This window comes from Lycorma delicatula, chromosome 3, assembly GCF_047948215.1.
Source record: "Lycorma delicatula isolate Av1 chromosome 3, ASM4794821v1, whole genome shotgun sequence".
Lineage (NCBI taxonomy): Eukaryota > Metazoa > Arthropoda > Insecta > Hemiptera > Fulgoridae > Lycorma > Lycorma delicatula.
The window spans coordinates 161,280,760-161,302,284 of NC_134457.1; the positions used below are offsets into that span (position 1 = coordinate 161,280,760).

The window sequence follows — 21,525 nt, forward strand, 5'->3', positions numbered from 1 at the left end:
AATCAGTAGGATTTTGAAGTCAAGAGTTCTAACGTTCTAATCCTAGTAATGGCAGTTACTTTTATATTGATTTGAATACTAGATTGTGGATAGTGGTGTTCTTTGGTGGTTGGGTTTCAATTAACCACACATTTCAGGAATGGTCGTTCTGAGACTGTACAAGACTACACTTTATTTAGATTCATACATATCATCCTCATTCATCCTCTGAAGTAATACCTTAAGGTGGTTCCACAGGCTCAACAGAAAAAGAAAGGGCAGTTTAGGCTGTAATCTGAAGGATAGAATAAAAATGAAGGTATCAGACACAAATTAAATTTTATATTTGGATAAATAAAATAAAAGAATATTAAATTGACAGTTAGTCACATGAACCCCATGTAGGCAAAGGCTACTTTACTTAGGCAAAGTTTACTTCATATGACATTACAATCAGCATTGACCAATTTTTTGTAAGAGCACAGGCTGTTCGTTGGTTTGTTGAGAAGATGGTTTCCAGATTACGCAAGGCTCTTTTTTTCATTCATCCTCTGAAGTATTATCTAAACGGTAGTTACCGGAGGCTAAACAGGAAAAGAAAGAAGAAAGATTACGCAAGGCTGCCTACTCCATGAAGTGAAGAAAAAAGAAGAAAAGTTGGTTTTTTTTTCATACGTTGTTACTTTACTCTATTATATAATTATTAATTTTAGATGAAAAAGTTTTTAATTCGAAGTGCATATTAGTGTGTTATTTCAGTTTGTACCTTGTTCTGTATAGTATTTAATATTGTTATTATTTTAAAATTAAACTAATTTTGATTCCTATTTTAATTTAAACTTCTTTTGAAAAAGTAATAAAATAATCAATTCTAAAAGTTGTGAAATTATTGCATTAGTTATTAAAGAGTGTGATGAAGAATTGAGAGAAAGAGCATATTTGTAATTTGTTAGACTATAGAAAGGGTAACATATTATTTTGGTGTTTCTGTACCAACAGTTAAGAGGCTTTGTAAAGAAAAATAAAATGGGTTAGAGACTTGGCATAACCAATATTTAAATACTTGAGGGAAAGATGGAAGAACAAGACTACTGCACACTCTAGTGAACATGGTGAATTTGACTGAGATGTAATTAGGATAATTCAGGATTTTTGCACTGTTCAAAAGAAAATTCCACTACAGCATAACTTTTACCTATTGTGAAAGACAAAATAAACCTACCATAAGGTAATACTTAATTTCAGGAAACTTAATTAAGGAAATGGGTTTTAAATGGAAGAAATTCCAAAGTAAGAAAGAAGTACTACTTGAAAGACCTGAAATTGTTATGTTAAATAATTCAAAAAATTCCATGATGGTATATTGAAAATACCTCCTCAACAGGCATCAGACACTCTCTCTGGAAACAATATTTACAGTATTGTTTAACAGTGTTTATGCAAAAATTTTTTTGGCAGTGGTTAAACCTTCCACAATTGATTTACAAAACGAGGTCATGTAATCTGTTATGTTCTTTATTCTAGTTTATACTTTACTTTTGTACTCATATTTCTGTTGTAGACACACTTTATAATATTTGGTAGAAAATGAGCAAAGTCTATTCTTAAAAAAAAAATTAAAAAACAAAACACAAACTGTAAATTAATTTTCAATTAATCAAGATTTTATAAATTAATTCATTATGCATCAATCTTTCAGTAACATAGCAGGTAGATTGCTGTTAATCATTTTATAAATAATTAATCATTTTCAGTGATAACAGATTTAAAAAAAGAATCTTATACTGTTTCATGTCTTTAATATCATTTTTTTGGGTGGGGGGAGGGCGATTAAAAGGCTCAACTAAACCCATTAGGAACTTCAGCATTATGCTTATTGAGCTGTTGTCAATGGGCAGGAAACAGAGCTCCTGAGTCAGTCCACAAACAGATGGACTGACTCTTATAATCCTCAGGATGGAGAACCTATTAAGGTTAGACCTGAGTCCACAGAGCTCATAATGAGGTAAAGAAATCAAGGATAATACAAAAAAGTGTGGGTAGTGAAAGGGCAATTCAAGGTAGATCATGGAATTTGTCCTATGCAGAACCCTTCATAACCCCTGTACTTCTGTATATTTCAAATTCTCTGTTCTATGAGTACAATCATCATTCTAGTTTTGTTCCACATTTTTTATTTGCTATTTGCTTTGAGAAGCTTAAATTAAAAAAAAAAAACCTTTATCATATATTCATTACAACCAAAAAATGGTGGTTAAAATTTCACGAACGGGGTGTTTAATTTACACGATAAATGTTATCTACACTTTTATTACTTACATTTCAAGAGGGAAAATAAAACCCTCTTATTTTTTAAATTTATTCCAATAAAATTTTACAACATTTTTTAGGGAATGAGGTATGACAAACATTAAATTTTCTAATCAAGAACAAGTATAGTAGAAAAGGATAAAACAATAATGATTATGAAAGTAATAAATAATTCTTTAAATTATTATTTTAATTTATGCTTACCCTAAAAGCCCAGCTGTCAAATAAACAACGCCAATATAACCACAACTCAATGTAAATGTATAAATTATCATTCCAACTAAAGAAAATCCGTAAACAGCTAGTGTAGTCTCCCTGTAACAAAAGAAAGAAGAAATTTAGTCTAGGAAAAAGGACAAAAAAAGCAAAATCATGCCCTTTTTGTAATTTATTCCTAATTTTAGTGAGAGTTGGTTAGTGTAAATTTAATGGTAGAAATATTAAGGAATCAAATTCATAAAAAAAAAAAAAAAAAAAAATTAATATACATACTTTATGAGATATAACATTTATCAATAAAATCAAAACATTAGAATGAAAATCTGTAAAAAAACCATTCACAGATTAAGATGTTTTCAAATTACTTTGCAGATTGCAGAATTTTTATAATTGATGCCTGAAAATTTTGTTATTACACTTGAGGAAATTTGGCCAGAGTAAGGATAAAAGTAATGGTGGAAAGGAGATAAAAACATCTGGTTTCAACATAAGAGAACATAAAAAGGTCTTGGCATAGTTTAAAATTCTTGGGAGAATCATGCAAATAATAATGTTGATGTAATTCTTGTTTACAAAACTCATACAAAAAATGGAAATACTTAATACCTACATACACCTAACACTGATGCCCCTTGTTATGAAAATGCTACTTATACTAAACAAAATATATCCAGAGAATATTTGGATATTTTCAGGATCTAAGAATTACCTTAATTTGTGAAAACGGTCATTTAAAATTCTCAGAAACTTCTTAACAAGAGGACTTTGAAAATAATTTTTTAAAATAATGTTTTTTTCAATGGATGAAAAAATGAACTTGAAGAATACTTAAAGAATCCTTACTGTAACTGAACTTTTCCTATCAATAAATTAGTATCATAAAAAGCAATGGGTGGATACTGGTGAAAATATTTTATTTGTTCCAGGTGTAAAGCTTGGGTCCTGCAGAACCACATGGTGGAGGTTCCCTCAAAAATATAATATTCCCACACTTAAGTCAAAGCTACAGATTTATTATATGCCTCAGAATTTGTTACAAATTTACACAAAGTTAAGTCTTGAAGGTGACTGGCTGTGCTATTTAGTAATTATACTAAAACAAGTTGAATTTAGAACTGATTTCAGCAGTACCAATCAAGTACCATCATTACCACAAACATTAAGATAAGTTTCCAGAGATAGCCCAAAACTGTTACCTTTATTAATCTCTATTTCGAGCATGGTATGGTAAGGAGATGGATCTTTTACAGAAATTTAAAATCAAATAAAAATATTTTTATAGGAATAATATTTATTATTTCTATGGACAGGTGTTGGTAATATGGAACCTGCAACCTTGTGAAGCCAGGCAATGTTATCAGTATTGAGTACACTACTAATAATAAGAATACTAGATCATCATGAAAAAATGGGTTTTACACTTAATAAATAACTTATTTTATAAAAATTACATACAAAATTATAAAAATTAATTAAACTATGTTAATTCTTACTTGAATTTATGTGTTTTATCAAGAATCATTCCACACATAACAGATCCCAGCATTCCAGCAAAAACCATAACTAGTCCAATTCGTCCTGCATCCACTTCACGACCCTAAAAAAACTCAGCTTTAGTGTTGTTATTGATTGATTAACAGTAGATAAATCTTTTAAAAAAATAATTTAGAAGAAAAAAGTAATTCAATAAGACAAATACTAACGTTTTAGCATCAGGAAAATTGGTTAGACATTTTTATGATTTCAGATATAACTATTCAGTATTGTCACTTAAAAGCTTATCTTCTACAAAGCTGAGATATATACCAAATAATGTTTTTTGAAGTAGTCAGTTACAAAATTTAACACAGATTTGCAACTTGGAAACTATTTTAGTATTAAATGTATCATTTATTATGAATGGTGATGAATTTAGCAAACATTCTTTTTTAAAGATTTTAATGATGTCACAACTTTGAAATTTTAACAAAGATTAAAACAGAATACATTCTTTAATATACCATATTTACTCATGAAATTCACATACCTTAATTTTTAAACAGTATTTTTTTTAAATATTAAAAAATAATATATTCTAAAAAATAAAATATAATTTTCTCTCTGATTATCACATTTTAATTTCATTATAAACCTATGTAAAATAGTTTCCTTGCATAAATTGCACAGCTACTTTTAGATAAAAAATGTTGGTCCAAAAAGTGTGTGAATTATGCGAGTAAATATGGTATTCATTTCAAAAGTGTGAATAATATATTTATGAATAAAACTACATTTCAAATGAATAGAAAATAATTCCATTGAGAACTATTTCTGAATGAAGTTTCTTAAGTATTGCTAAAATTAGTAATGAGAATTTTGCTGCACAGTACTTGTGATAAATATTTCTAAATTTTGCATTTTCATTTAGGATATTTAATTTTATAATTTTTATTTTGTTTATTTTTTAATCATGAAAAATAAACTAATGGCTGCAGTATCATTAATCAAGTGCTTATTTTAATTTTAAATGTTTAGTTAGAATGTAGAATTTTATTCTACTGTTTATTTCCTGTTGTATCAGATATATGAGTCAATAGAAAGATTGGTATCTAAAATTGTGTATTACAAATAAAACCGAAACTGATATTTACTTGCTCAGTACATACTACAGTAAAGATCTAAAAGAAAGGGAAGTGTTGAATGATTATTAACATTTATAAAAAATACCCCACAAATTAAATTTTACTGCTGAAAATGAACACAATGAACAAATAAATGATAATAAAAGCAAACAGAAACATATTTCAAAATATTCAGAAAACCAACAATGACTTCCATCTCAATCACAATAACTCAAACAATTTAACTCGCACATAAATTATCTGCTTTTTAGAAATATGATCTACACACCTATGCTACCTGAAGATCACAAAGAATTGAAAGTTCTCTGTGGTCTTTGTGGTGCATTATAAAACACCTAGCACACATTAAATGAATACAACAGCATATCCATTGATATCTTCTATGCAAAATAAACAATGATAATTGAAACAAAAAATACATGTCCTTAAAATACACATAAACAAAGAGATCATACATAAACAAAGATCCAGTTAACACCTAAAATCCTCAACAATAATATGAACTAAACATTTTTAAATCAGATGCTGACAAGCACAGATCCACAAACATTGACCACAACCTTGACATTCTACAGATACATTAAAACAACTGCTTCTTAAAATATTTGAATATTCAAAGTAAATAAATACAAACATAATTTGCAAAGTTTTGTAATTTGCAAAATGTTCATTATTAAGTAGAACAAAAAAATAATTTGGTACTTGTTTCCTGACTACACAGACATGTGTTTCCTACAAAAACATTTAAATAAATAAATGCATTTATGTTTAATTAACCTTTACTTAAGACATACTAATATTGTCATACTGTCTAATTAAGGATACAATTTTCTTTCTCATATTAGACAGAGGTCATGGTCTTAGAGTTTTACTATTTACGATGAAGTGGAAATGAGTCTCATGAAAAATGAGGGTTTACTATATTGTTATACTGTTTACTTGTTAAGCCTGTTGGTCAACTCACAGTTGGAATAAGGTTATGTGATAATTTAACATAAACTATATGACAAGATCATTTGAAATTAAGTATGCTTCATTTTTTAACTTTTTAAACAAATAATAATAAAAATATATCAAAAATAAAAAATGTGTATACAAATTGTAAATTTAATGTTCATAATAATGTGATTTTTTCCTCTTTGCAATAAAACTTAAATCTTTTTTTGTATAAGTCAGTATGGTTTATAATTTTACTCTAAAAGTAAATATCTGTAGGCTTTTTTATTGGCCATTTGTGTTGATACATAATTTGAGTTCGTTTTACATATCATGTTAACATTTATTATTATTCTGTAGTTAGATTTTTATTTATTTTACCATCTTTTAACCATTCTAAATAAGTTTTTCAGGATTACACTTTTCAGAATAAACAAGTACAGTGTATATGTTTCAGGGTTATGTATGATGTATAGTTACAAGTCAGTCTTACTCAAACAAGAACAAAATTATAATAGCTTTGGACCAGCAAAATTTTGTTTGATAATTTTTTTTACATACTGAAATAGTTTATAAAAATTAGAAGTTGTAGATGCTGTGCAGGGTTTTCTTTTTTATTTATGTTGCAATATCTGTAATTGTAAAGTTTTCTCTATGATGATCAGTAATGAAAATTATTTAAATGTGAACATTTAAAGTAAATCAAATTAAATATAAACATAACATTTTTAGTTATTCTTGCGTTATTTGAAAATATCGTCTTCGGTGACTATTTTTCTGCAACATGTATGACTAAACCTCATTTCACAATATCCTTGAATTAACGACATATTAGTGTAAAAAGGTTCTCTGATTGTGGCTGAAAATAATCTCCAGAGGGGGTATTTGAATTGGCAGCTGAAAGTACATTGTTAAAACCATAATAGTTTTACTACTGGTTTATACTTTAGTTTTTGTTAATAAGTTAACAGTTAATTAGTTTGGATGCAAAACTGACATATTATTTTGTTTGAAATGTAAAGTTTATTATCACTGTTTAGTAGAACAATTTGCTAGCTTCACTGCTAATGTTATTATTTTATTAAATAGAAGTATTTTACAATCAGTTTCAAATATATTCTTCTATTTGCATCTAACTTAACAGCAGTAAACATTTATATTAAAAAATAAACACATATTATATTACTTTTTTTAAAAGTTTTAGATTAAATTTATTTAGGCCAACCAGTTGCTGTAGTTCCTCAGAAAATCAGTTGGTTAGGCTCTTGGATTCTAGAACAGTAATTACCTATTTTTTTTTTTTACCTGTTTTTCTTCCTTCCCTTTATCTTTGTTAAATGATACAATACTATTTTTACATCCATAATAGAAGAGACAGTGGCTTGTTGTGTTAGTGTTACCAGCACAGGAAATTTATTTTATACAGTACATGATATGACAGTATATAAATTCTACTATCCATTTCATTTTTAGACATTACCAATATAATTTTGATTATAGTTAATGAAATTAAAAATAGTTAACATTATTGGTTAACATAATTTATTAAAATTGTATACTAACATAATTATTATTTAAAGTGGTCTCCGTGGTGGAGTAGTGAAAGGCCTTTCATCCAGAGATTCTGGGTTTAAGTTCCCATCAGGCATAAATTTTTCACATGCTACAAAATGCATTATCATCCAACAGTAACTGCTATTGGACATCAGCCTCTTGCTACTGTATGTTATAAATAATAATAAACTACAAGTTCTTTGACTTATTATTGTATTTTGAAGAAATTCATCAAATAACTGGATCTGGTTTTCTGATTTTGATAATTGCTTAAGATTCTTATTCAAGAGGAATAATTCCTGGTAAGTTGTCATCAATTTCACCATCTGTGAAATTTGGTTCACTTTTAACAACATTTATAACAATACTATCAACAGCACTTTCTATTACATATTCCTATGTAGGAAAGAGTTCTCTACTCCATATGTTAATTTTGAAACTAAAGTAATAATGTTTATAATTCTTTTGGAGAAGTTTTTTAGCTCTAAGATATTTTTTGTATTGTGCTTGGTTATATGTTCATTAGTGACTAGATATTTTTGGTTAGGCAAGGTGAATCATTGTTTATTTAAATATTGCCTATTACATGAATAATTATTCTCCTGACTGTATTTGACGAATCTTTGTTTTGTACAGTATTTTTATATTGTAAAAAAACAAACAAAAAACAATTGATAAAACTCAATGAAATGATATCAACATAAAACAAGATTGATTAAACAAGCTATTTTTTTTCATAAATTTTATTTAACTATTTTTTTAAATGTCTTTGTAAAAAAAATTATACTTGTAAAATCAGAACAATTTTATTAGTTAGAGTATATCAGTAGTACATTTTTAAGTTTTCAGTTGAATTTTGATTACATTCACTATTAAAATTGTGTATAAAAATTAATAATATGAAAAGGCTTGAAGATTTGGTAAAACATTTGCTGAACCAAACGGATGGCTTGTTGAACATTATTATTGTTGCAATATGAATGTTACTGTGTATTAAATTATTATAATATTTAAATATATGATTTGTTAAGGCTGCAGTGAAAAGAGGGAGGTTCTCATTCAGCCTATGTGAATTTTTATTTATTTTTTTTATTTTATTTTTATAAATGCATATTTAAGATTTGCTTTTCTTCAAATGGACAAATTTTGATGACTATATTTCCTAGAGGAAATACTTCTGGTGGTTTTAACCTGACTAGAAGATTTTTTTTTTTTTAAAACAAAGTATTAAGTTGTCTGCAAAGATGATTGGCACAGGAGTTCATCAATGGGATTAATAATTGGTCAGGTACATGGTGACAGAGATCTTCAATGAAGGTCCACAAAAGCTAGTCATCTGTATGACAAGTAGCTCAATGTAAATATAAAAGAATTTTTGTGGCGGTGAATGTATTTTGAAGTAATGTAAATACATAAGTAATTTATTTAGATATAATTTTTTCTCCTTTGTGTTTGTTCTTTCAACCTGCCCATAAGAAGGTAATTTTAGAACATTTATCTACTCACGAATTGGTGGTAATAGAGGCTGTATTTAGCAAACATGGCTGCTATAAGTCTTTAAAAAAGGTAATACATTGCTGCATCCTTTAAGTATTGGCTAATGGCCACAGTGGTCAAAACATTAACAAAAAACCTGAACCTGGGTTCTGAGTTTTCATAATTAATTTATCATTAAGTGATGAAAGTTGGGCTTAAGCCTGTTATTGTTTACATAATGAATAAATAAATACTAAAGTAGAATAATAAAATTAATAAGATCACTTACAGGAAAATAAGTAAGTACTATCTCGTTCAATAATGTGGAGATAGCATAGAAGACTCCAACATTAATTCCATAAGATAACAAAAGGAGAATATAGCCTGGATTAAGGATCAACCTTTTAACTGACTCAAGAAATCCAGTATTTTCTGCAGCTCTTTGCACAGCTTGAGCCGGACTGGGTGGAAGTGGAGGTGCTCCCTGAAAAACTATATTGCATTGCCTTTCAAAATATTTAATTTAAATATAAGATATAAGTACATAAAATTATAATGAGGAATGAAAATATTAATTTACACTTAAAAATATGTTTATGTTCAAGAGAATAGGTTGTAATATATTGATCAGAATGTCAAATTATTGATTGGATTATTATTGGATTGCCTTGTTTATATGCAAGTTAATGTAGTCAAATTGATTTGCATTTACAAATTGATCTGTAGAAAGTTTAGTTTTGAGGAATGAATAGTAATCTGGAATAAATGAAGATTATACTATTCCACAAGCAGTGGAAGTAGTTTTTACAACACTGAATGAGCCTAAAAACTTTGAAAGTTTTTAGGCCAAAACTTGGTTAGAATATCTTACAACATCTGAACTGATTAGTTCTAAGTATCATAAGCGATTTAAAGTAGTCTAATTTCTTTAAGATATACATGGTTTTTCTACTTTAGATTATGATCTAAGAAAACCAACAACTTGCACTTTACTAATTGAAGTATTAAATTTTTGACTGCAGAATATGAAGTAATATATAAAGTATTCCAGTTTAACTCTATAAACTAAATTATAAGCTCAATATAGTTATTATTAATCACTAATCTTTCTTGTACAAGGGGCAGGTTCTACTGCTTTCTCATCTCTAAATTACTTTGTAGAATTTTATATTAATTTGATAGTAATGGGCAGCACGCCCATTACATCAGATTTCTTGTGGATGAAATTTTTCCCTTGTGAATAGGATCTCTTTTAACCTGATCTTCATTTCTTTAATGTGGGAAAAAGTTAATGAATAGGAAAAATGGTGATGATAAACATGCTTTTCTTGACCAAAAAATTAACTTTTATGCATTGTGAGTTGCTATGTTGTAATTATGAAGGAAAAAGTTTCTATATTAATTATCAGAATCCTCACATTTTCACATCATATAACATCACAGTTAAAAAGTTGGCCATTTGGATAAATTCTTCATGCACATTCTTCTTGATGTCAAAAAACGGATCAGTGTGGTACTGATCTGTCTGGCAGCTATCTTAGGGGTTTGTGAAATGGGACTTAAGCATTGAGATTGCTGCCCTTTATCTCATGATTTCTAATCATTATTTATGACCCTAAACAAGATGTTTTCTTACCTTGAGAGCTGAGGTATTAAAACTAAGAGCAATACTAATAGTCCCCCACATTTAATTTTCATTAGGAAAAGAGGGAAAGTTTTGGCTGCTATAAAATTCATCAACAATGCTTAAGTCAGAATTCTGTCGTGTCCAATAATCAATTCCTTCTTCCTCACAAAAAAATGTAAATAAATAGGTATTGATTTCCACATAAAAGCTGAAATTTTATGACATATTTAGAAGTTATAGCTTCCTCAATGGCTTTTGTGTTGATAAATTATGAGTCACATATGCCACTGAAAATGTTTAATGAAGAGATTGATTTATCTGACACTTTTTTCAGTTTATTCAAGGTCTGTAGAAATTTACCCTGAAATTGAACAAAATCATGGCAAAATTTATTCTTTAATTTTTACTGATATATTCATCTTGAAAAGTGAATCAGTGTGTCATTAGCATCAAATAAATCATTGTCACCATTACCAAAAACAATGTAGTTTTGCAACATTTGGTACTAAGAACAAATATTGCTATGAATTCCTAGCAATAAAGTGTACTAATATTACTAGTTAAGGTGTTACAGCTCAAGTTCAAAACATTATTCTTATCTATGAGACCTTTCACATGCTTTACATACATTAAAGTAGATAGTGGCCTCTAATAGTAAAATTGTAAATTGAAAATGATAATCAACTCATTTACAAATTACAACAGAAGTTGGTCTGACAAAGGATCTTTGGTAATTCACAAGAGAAGAGCCATGAAACAGTTCCAAAAGGTCCTCTGGAAGAAAAGTTTCTATGTAATTTTGCTAGGTTTTTATCCATAACAACTGGTGATGAAAATTATTTAAAACTATGAGTTTGCGGAAGACAAACTGAACGATATTTAGTTTGGTGTGATATTTAAACGTTTTTTGTATCAAATATTTCTATGTAATTTGGAAGTAAGTTGTTTGTGTTTTTAAAAAAAGACATTTTATAAACTATTAAAAAAACTATTATATTTATCGTTATTCAACAAATAAAATTTTAATAAATAAAAAAATGGATAATAATCATAATAACATATAATATGGTAATACAGTTAAATAATCTGAGAAATTAATATTATACTGAATATTGCAAAATGTAATGAATATAAACAACACACTCTTATTAATAAATTACCTCAGAAGTTTATTAAAAAGGAAATTAAATAAAAAAACAACTTAAATATTGTAAATAATCATAATAAACAAAATAAATATATTACAAGTATCTAAATGAAATAATTAATAGTTTTAAAAATTTATGGTAAAACGAAAACGCTGAAACAATCCTAATAAAAATTGAACAACAATGTGAAAATTACTGGCTACAAAAATAATATAAGTTTAATTTCTGTGGGCTATTTAAAATTAAACATGATGTTTTAAATAATATTTTTATTGGAAAAGTCACAGATCATTTTGAAAAGGACTTTGAAAAGGGGAGTCAGGAGTTCAAAAATGTTATTTTTGTCATTTTTTGGCTTTTTTCATTCTATTATATTCCAAAATCTTGTGATTAATTTGATATATTTAACAATGTTGTAAGATGTTCCTTTCTATTTTTAAGAAATTTTTGCTGCAAATAGATTCTTCTTGTGTTCATGACATTGAGTGGAATTTTTTGCTATAATTTCGGTTAGAACTATGCTAGTGCAATGATTTTTGTTTTGAATTGTGTACAACTTCCGGCTCTTTGTTGGCTACACTATGTCATTGAAATACAGTCGACTGTGAATTTCCAACGAAGCCATATGCTCCACATTGCCTTATTGTTTACAGGTTAAAGTCTTCGATATTCTGTTTGTGAAATTTGTTGCTGCTTGTTGTGATATTTTTAAAAATGTCTAGACAGTAATTGTATATTTAAAAAACAAAAACCGTTTCATAAACTAATAAAATATGGTAGTGTGGTGAACGAAAGTGATGTACTATTCAATTCAATGTAACAATTCAGACAGTGCTTTTGAAGTTAGAGTGCAGCTTAGTTAGTACACCTCAACCAAAGGTGAGCCCTACAAGAAGAAAATTGTCGGTAGCTGATTGTAGCAGGTTTGGAAAACAAACTAATATAAATCAAATTGTAGATGTAAATTTATTATCCAAAGCCCTCATCCAGAAAGAATGTCCTTTGCAAAAGTTGTAAAATGGGAGGCATTATAGAAGAAACTTAGGCCAGAAAGGCCTAGCTGCCAAATTTAGTTGTATTTGTAAAAATGTGACTATATGTTTAGTTTATTTAACACCATTGAAGTTGAAGTTGATGTACAGAATAAAAATGTTACACTGACTGAAATAAATCTGAGGTTTGCCTATGACTTGAGGTTTGTCGGCAAAGGTCTTACAGCCGGTCGAAGGTTATGTGGCATTATGAATCTTCCTACGCCTCCTAATAAATTGAAGTATACTCTGCAATTCTTGGGAATTCTGTAAAACATGTTGCTGATGATAGTATGAAGGAGGCTGTTGTTGAAAACAGCCTTGACTGTGAGAATGAAAATGGATATTTGTCAGCTGGTTTTGATACAACATGGCAAAAAAGAGGTCATCAGTCCCTGAATTCATTGTATCACGTACTAGTATTGAAACGAGTAAGATTTTGGATGTAGATTTATTAACAAAATACTGATTGTCTGGTTAAAAACAACTATAATGATAACTGTATTGCTAATTACTAAGGTAGCAGCGGTGGAATGCAAGTGGCTGGCATTAAAAACATATTTCAGTGATCAATGGAAAAGAATAATGTTAATTATATTAACTATTTAGGTGATGGTGATTCCAAGGGATATTTATCTGTAGTTGAAGCAAGACCATATGGGGATGTGCAGATAAACAAATTGGACTGAGTAAATTACATTTGCAAAAGAATGGGTGCAAGCTACGACAACTGAAGAAAGAATTGAAAAATACAAAACTAGAAGATGACAGATCACTTAGAGGGAAAAATAGACTAACTCCAGCTATAATAGATGAATTGCAGTTGTATTATGGAAAAGCAATTTGAAACAACAGGACTGCTGAAGACATGCAGGCTGCAGTGTGGGCCATTTTGAAGTAGGATATAGTTGTATTTTACTTACATTGTATTTTATTTTTGCAATTTTGTGAGTACCATGATTTTAGCACAAAAGGAACATTTTCTTGGAAACCAAATGACAAATCAAACTCAAATTTTCAGGCATGTCTTTACATTTCTAGATACACATTTTAACACGAGATATTTGATGAAAACAGTTTCTGTATGTTTTTGTGCAGTTAAATTGACCAAAAATAGATACTTATAGCACTAGATTACAAAAACATTTTTATTTATTTTTTAAATAAATATTTAAAAAAATCTTCTCGTAAAATATGTCTCAAGGATAGAGTAAACAGCACAAAAAATTTCATAACGGACTAATACAAGCTGACATATTCCTTATGTTAGTGTGGGGAAGATAGGTCAGAAGCAGAACTCCTGACTCCCCCCTTAAGTACATTTTAATAAAATGGAAACAAAAAGTTGTACTGCGTAACTGAAGTTATAGGGAAATAATTTATCAAACTCTGATTTGCTGGAAAATTAATATTAATAAAAATGAAACATACTGAAAACTGTTATATAAGGAGCTTACATGTAACATATATTTTCTCTAATAGAAATATTTTCTGTTACCGATATTAGCTCACACCACAATAATATTTTAAATTTTTTCTCTGTTTTTTAACTTATCACACAAATAATATTTTATACTATATTTTAAGGTAAAAAAGTTTTATATTTCATTAAATATATGTTTTTCTCAAATATAAACTTTTCAAAATATATTTTCTCCAACCAATTAATCATACGTCTAATTGAAAAGGAAACTGAAATAGTGGGATTGCAAATTTCATGATTGCAAATCACACTCAGTTTTTGTGTATAGAGAAAATTTACTGTAACAAGAGACGAACTTTATGACTTCTACAGAAAATTTGGTGTACTGAATCTATAAAGATAATTTTGTGGTCATTATGTATGTTTTGCATTATTATATAGTGAATATTGTGTATTATTTTAATAGAAGACAAAATAAGTATGTTATGACTATAGATAAAATAAAATAAATGAAGAATTTTTTGATAAAAATTATTATGAAACCTGGATGATAAGTTTATATGAAGAAAATTCTAGAAAAGAAAAAAGTTTCATGTGCTGATTATTTGGTAATGAAATCGCAAATTTAATAATAAAAAAATCTTTCTTTAGAAATTTATTAACCTGAATTACAAAAAAAAAATTAACGAGTTTGAATAGTTTTTTAAAAATATTAATTACATAGTTTTTACAAGAAGGCCAATAATAAAAGTATTACACCAAATAATAACATTCATTAGTTTAAATATTTTCAATCATAAAACTATTTTTTTTTCAGTTTTCTCAAGCAAAAAGTAGTTTCTCCTTATTTTTTATGCCAGTTGTGGTGTGGTTTCTTTAATATTTAAAAATAAATAATCTTTGAAATTAATTTTTTTATTTTACTGGCAGGTAATAAACAAATTTAAAAATAAAATTTAATTATTTATTCAAATATATTATTATTTATTTTTTTTTAGTAATAAATATGATTACCAATTTTGTGAAATTTTCAATAATAGTTGTTGCAATAAAACTTGTTCTGAATCTATCAATTCTTGTAAATTAACATATGAGGATTGTTAATATTCATGTAAATAACTGCATTAAGCAAAAGCAGTTATTAAAATTGTTCAATTAAAAGAACAGTTGGTGCAGTAACTTTACTCCATTAATATGGAATTACTTGGTAGGAAGGAGGTTATTATTAGATCTGATAAACAAAAATGACTTTTATCAGAAGAAAATTACGTAAGCTAAAGATGTAGAAATACTGAAAAAGTACTCTTAAATAAGGTGGTTTACTTCTATCTAATTGTTAATTAGTCATCTTAATTCTTCTTCTAATCATATCTTGGTGAAAATTTATGAAAAAAAATATATATACATGTATAATCAACTGATGAAGCCTTTACTTGATGACAATCCATCGTAACAACAAAAAAAAAACAGAAAACAAAATATGTTTTTTGATTTTTCACAAAATGTATAAAAAGAAATATATATATATATATTTATATATCTTGTTTTGATTTCTTTTTGATATAACATATGTAAAATTAAGATGTGAATGCAATGATGTCAAATCATATGAATCGTGTCGATATATATAATTTATTAAATATAATATTTGCAAATAATAAACATAAATGTACAAGAAGATAAAGCAAACTAATACTTACAAATTAAGATAAAACCAAGTAGAACAGATGTAAATATAGCGATTGAATAATACATTAGAGAAAGGTCAGCACCAATGGTGCTTAAATTCTCACTATTTGGAACCATCATTGGAGGTAAAACGAATCCGATAGCCACTCCAAGCTGAAATAAAACAAGACTATGATAAGTAAATAAATTATAAATTAACAAAACAATTCTTAATTTTCATTCTGTTAACTAACAACAACAACAACAACAACAATAATAATAATAATAATGCCCTGAGGTAGGTAATCCCCACATCCGGAACACAACATCTATGTTCCAAGATGAAGTGGGACGGGGCTAATGACCAAAGTAGTCGATGCCCCTAAAAACGTAAAAAAAAAAAAAAAAAAATAATAATGTTTTCCCCACGTCCGGAACATAACACATTTACGTTCCACGTCCAGGGCGGTAACAGCTGTACTTATGTACAATACATATAAGCTGGCTAATGGGGCTCCGAGTAAATTCCTCGGATATATTACTTATTGACCTGTTTCCATCTTCAGGTCACCAGACGGATTGGATTTTTCAGCCACCTGCGGGATACGAATCATTAAACGATTAGGAAGTGGACACATACCATATTTAGAGCTGGCGATGTGGCGGCTAGGGCCAATTCTATTGCAGGTGTAACGGAGACCCTTCCGTTGTCCACACGCCCCCTGCGATGGCAAGCCTGTAGCAATGGTGCCCATGTATGTCGGAACATGGGAGCTCTGAAAGCTATGGTGAGTAGGAGCCTGGAGTCAGTGCAGAGATTGCGCATCCGCTCTCTGCCAGGACATATGCCGGTTCCACCGGAGTACCGGATCAGACCTCCAAGGTTAGTAGCCCTGGAGTGTGGGTGTACCCCGGCGGCTAGCCTTGCTACAGAAGGGATTATTTCAAATTAATACTCTTGAACAATCAATCGTGGTGGAGGGTGCACATAAACACCCTCGTTTAGAAACCTTCCATTTGCCACAAGCAAAGAGGAAAAAGAGTAAGGAGTCAGATAAAATCAAGAAAGATGCTGACAGAATCAGTAGAGAATTGAAAAAGTCGTTGTTTGGAAACAATGTTCCCAAACCAAGATTTTTGAATATTACGAAAGGGAATGGTAACTTCCAAAAGGTTAGCTCATTCTTAATCGCAAGAGAAATAGCTAATTGTGTTAGTAGTCCTGTTAAGGAAATCCAGAAGACTTTTAACGAATTGCACATTGAAACTATCAACGACAGTCAAAGCCAGTTGCTTAATACGATGGCACCAAGTCTTGCATTAATGATAGAAAAAATCATTGATGCAAAGACTGAGTCGACTCATCGGTCAGAATCAATAAAACATGTGAAGGCTCATTCCCAGCATGACGTCGTTGATATAAGAAACGTACCGACGCAGCACAAAAATCCAGCAAAACCTGCGATCATAACGCCACCAACTGAAGTAATAGTTAAAAATCTTGATTTATCTGGCAAAGACAAAAAAGATCACTCCATCGTCGAGTCAGGAGCCAAGGAAACTGTGACAAGAGTACAGGAAAAATCTGAGTCTACCGAAATGGAGGTGCGAGTCATTATCGAGAAAGCACCAGACACAGATGATATTAAAAACTGTACGTATAGAGCCTCCAAAAGCTCAGCGAACAGCTTCAGTGAGAGCGTCTATTTCAGCCGGTCCCAGCACAGCCTTGAAGATGGAATCCAGTTCATCAGCCGCTGAAAATGCATCACTTGCGAGTTTAGATTCCATAGCAACGATGCTAACTGCACCCACGAAGCTTTCATCACATGATGTAAGTCGGCGAACGTCATTGGCATCAGAAAGAGAAGAAGATGCCATGTCTGAGGCCTCAGACACATTGTCATCAGAAGTTGAGGCCGTTCAAAGAATGGAAAAACAGTGCAAGAAAGGATGGCCGAAAGGAAAGCCTAGGCGTCAAACATAAGGTTCGAAAGTTCTATTAGAATGTAAAATTTCGAACTTTTTTTTTTGTTTTGAAGTGGGATGGGGCTAATGACCAAAGTAGTCGATGTCCCTAAAAACCTCAAAAAAAAAAAAATAATAATAACCAGAAATATTTGAATTTCCCGAATTTCTAGAATAAAACCAATTTACAGGATTTTTGTACCATCAGCAGATTCAGACAGGAGTCATAAGGCCATTGCTACCAATATTCCTAGTAAAACACAAAACTTCAATTATGGTTTCTGCATATCTATATTCAAAATATGATTTTCACATTTTAAAACCGAGTTATGCATTCTTATATAAAAATTATTTATTATTCAGTCTGAACAATATAAAATTTTATATCATGTTCCAAGAAACTGTAATACAAGTTTTAGTTGTCTTTAAAAGCAAATAAAATATAAAAACAAAAACCTGTGTGCTTTATGAAAAAAAACTAGCACCACCTCCAACTTGTCAACATATCATTCTTCCATTATATTTTTACTTTTATGTGGTATAAATTTTGTGTTAAACAATATCTATTTGTCATGTGATGTCTGTGTAATGATGCCACAGATCGGTAACTTATCAAATCATTAGCAATACAACAGATATTTAAAATAATCACTGAGGTATATCTAGAACATAAATACTTGGGGATAAAAAATAAAGAATCTATTAAAACTTTTATATCATGATCTTCAGTGATAGATGAGTTAAGATCTACCAAGTTGGGTTAAAATTTTTACTTTAAGTGTACCAACAAAATATATTTAGAACTGATTTCAGGCATGAGCAAGCCAAGGTTCATACAGGCCTGTAATATCCAAAAACAAAAAAAAAATCAGTTGTGAAATACATTATATTCAGAATGTTGTATGATATATTCTGAGAGAAACTATGAATGTTTTATCTATAAGAAAATATTCATAAGTCTTAAAAAAAAAGATTTATTATTATATAATTTTACATTAGAAATTATTTTAACACACATCTGTGTATATAAGTGCAATAAGGTATGAACAGTTATCATGAAATATTGTTTACTGAACTGAGAACTTAAAGACTGTGTTTGATGATGTGATCTTGATTCTTATGAATAAACATTTCAAACTTTTTCTGAACAGATAGCTGGGATTTAAAAATAGACTTTGAAAGTAGAGCTATTTAGAGATATTCAGTCTTTTATTTAAACAGTCGTTTAAAGCTGTTTCTGTAAGTTGAGCCTTTATCACTACTCTTATGGTATTTTTCTACTTCAGAACACTTTTGTTACAGTGTTAACTACTTCTTCAGAATATTGTACTAGATGAGAGAAAAAAAAAATGAACAAATGGATATTAAATATAAATATAACTATTAGGGACTCCAGATAAGCAAGTTTTTTATACATTTAAACTTAAATATTACAGTGTAAGTAACAGTAAAAACTATATTAAATGTTTTTAATTTACTAATGAAAAAGATTAATGAAATAAGGTAAGCAATCATTCTGTTTATACTAAACTGAGAATAACAAATGTATCAGTTACTGATTTTGAATAATATCAAGAATTTATTTACACTTGTGTATGTACTTTATTACATTATTTATTTAATTACATAATCATAGTGGATGTACATGACCTGATCAAAAATCTAAGTCAAAAGTCACTTCTGAATATAACATTATCATTTTCCAGAAAACAAGCATCCCATTCTAGGCTTACTAAGGAAAGTTAGATTTCGTATTTCCTTTATGTGGAGCCGACTATATGGTCGCATGCAGCATACTAAGAACACTGAAATGCAGGAAATATTCAGCGCTACATTTGACATAAACTAAACTGGTGGTGTGACATCATTATTCTCAGAGAAAAGAATTCTGATTGATGCCTCTATATTTCAAATGCTTTATCTGTGTCACAACCATAAGACAAAATAGTATCGATAATGATTCGTTAATGACAAATCAATGAACCTCTTTCTGTTGTGAAATAATAATATTAATTTCTTAAAACAAAAGTCTTTAAATCTGCTCATTTTATGTAAGGCATTTTCAAGTTATCCTTATCATCTGCTGAGAATACTTTTTGAAATACATATAAAATATTTTATACTATTATAAATGTTAATGTAGTTATTAATCACAAAGATGCCCTATGTTTAGAAGAAGTACATTGTTGGAATTTCATTATACAAATAATTATCTCTGCACAATATTTAAGTAAAATCACAAGGTTGGACTTGAAGAAGAGTAAAATTCTTATTTGATCTCAAAATTATAAATTAGATTGTGCCTAACTGAGGATAAAAACAGAGTAATTATATTTTTGTATAAACAGAATAAATGGTTTGAAAAAATTTAGTGTTTTGGATCATTTATGATAGAGATGATGAATGTTTAACTGTCTGAGATTGATCCTACATGAATACATTGCATATAATTAGAGCTATAAATTTCTATCATTCAACCAGATGGTCCTTATGTACCCAGTTGTAATACATTCACTTCAGTAGACACAATCCATAGTTGAACTCATGGTTCGATGGAGGTGTTGAGATATTATAATTTATATATACCACAATTTAATTACTAAATATTTAATATCTATAATTACTTTAATCTTTAAACATATTTTTTTAACTAAAATGGTACTACTTTTCTATATTATACACAATAAATAATAATATATTAATATTTGTGATGTTGGTTAGATTTTAACTACAAAAATTATTTTTAAGAAAACAAATTTATTATGTCATTAGCAGTACAATTTTCCTTAAGAAAATTTAACTAGGATTTCATAACTTCTTAGCAGAAATAAAACTATACAAATTTCATTAGAAAGATATTTATGAATGAAATTATTTAACAGACTACATAATTTTTCATGTTCATTTTTAGTATAGAAGATTCAGGCATAAAGTGTAGCAGAATTTGAAAGGGTCTTATGCTTTATACATTTTTTGATGATTTTAATTTCAGAATTAAAAAAAAACATTAAAGCTAAGAGTAAAACATTACTATATTAATCTTCACTTTTCAACTGACAGACAATATTTCCATTGTTATTAATTGAAATACAACTGTTAATAAAATAAAATAATTCATGCTTTATGAAATATCTGTTAGTAATAAATATTACAAATAAATATCATATGTTATTTTTTTTTTTGTCTTCAGTCATTTGACTGGTTTGATGCAGCTCTTCAAGATTTCCTATCTAGTGCTAGTCGTTTCATTTCAGTATACCCTCTACATCCTACATCCCTAACAATTTGTTTTACATATTCCAAACGTGGCCTGCCTACACAATTTTTCCCTTCTACCTGTCCTTCCAATATTAAAGCGACTATTCCAGGATGCCTTAGTATGTGGCCTATAAGTATCAATATATATATTGATATATCATATGATATATCAATATATTTTATATTAATATAATTATATTATTTATTATTAATGAAAAAATCATTAATTATCAAACATCTATTATTAATAAAATACAGATACATCTAATTTATAAAAAAATAATTATATTATTAGTAACAGTCTTGC

The 21,525-nt window shown here is 28.6% G+C and overlaps 1 protein-coding gene across 3 annotated transcripts in view; it reads right to left on the reverse strand.

Moving 5' to 3' along the window:
• Positions 1 to 21,525, reverse strand: part of HisT (Histamine transporter) — a 239,010-nt gene that overhangs the window by 3,466 nt on the left and 214,019 nt on the right. For all 3 annotated transcript variants that reach the window (XM_075360915.1, XM_075360916.1, XM_075360914.1), the window contains 4 exons: positions 16,025 to 16,166; positions 9,385 to 9,587; positions 4,002 to 4,105; positions 2,494 to 2,604 (listed from right to left, as the gene is read on the reverse strand). In XM_075360915.1, the coding sequence (XP_075217030.1) occupies positions 2,494 to 2,604; positions 4,002 to 4,105; positions 9,385 to 9,587; positions 16,025 to 16,166 (560 nt within the window). The remainder of the gene's footprint in view (positions 1 to 2,493; positions 2,605 to 4,001; positions 4,106 to 9,384; positions 9,588 to 16,024; positions 16,167 to 21,525) is intronic.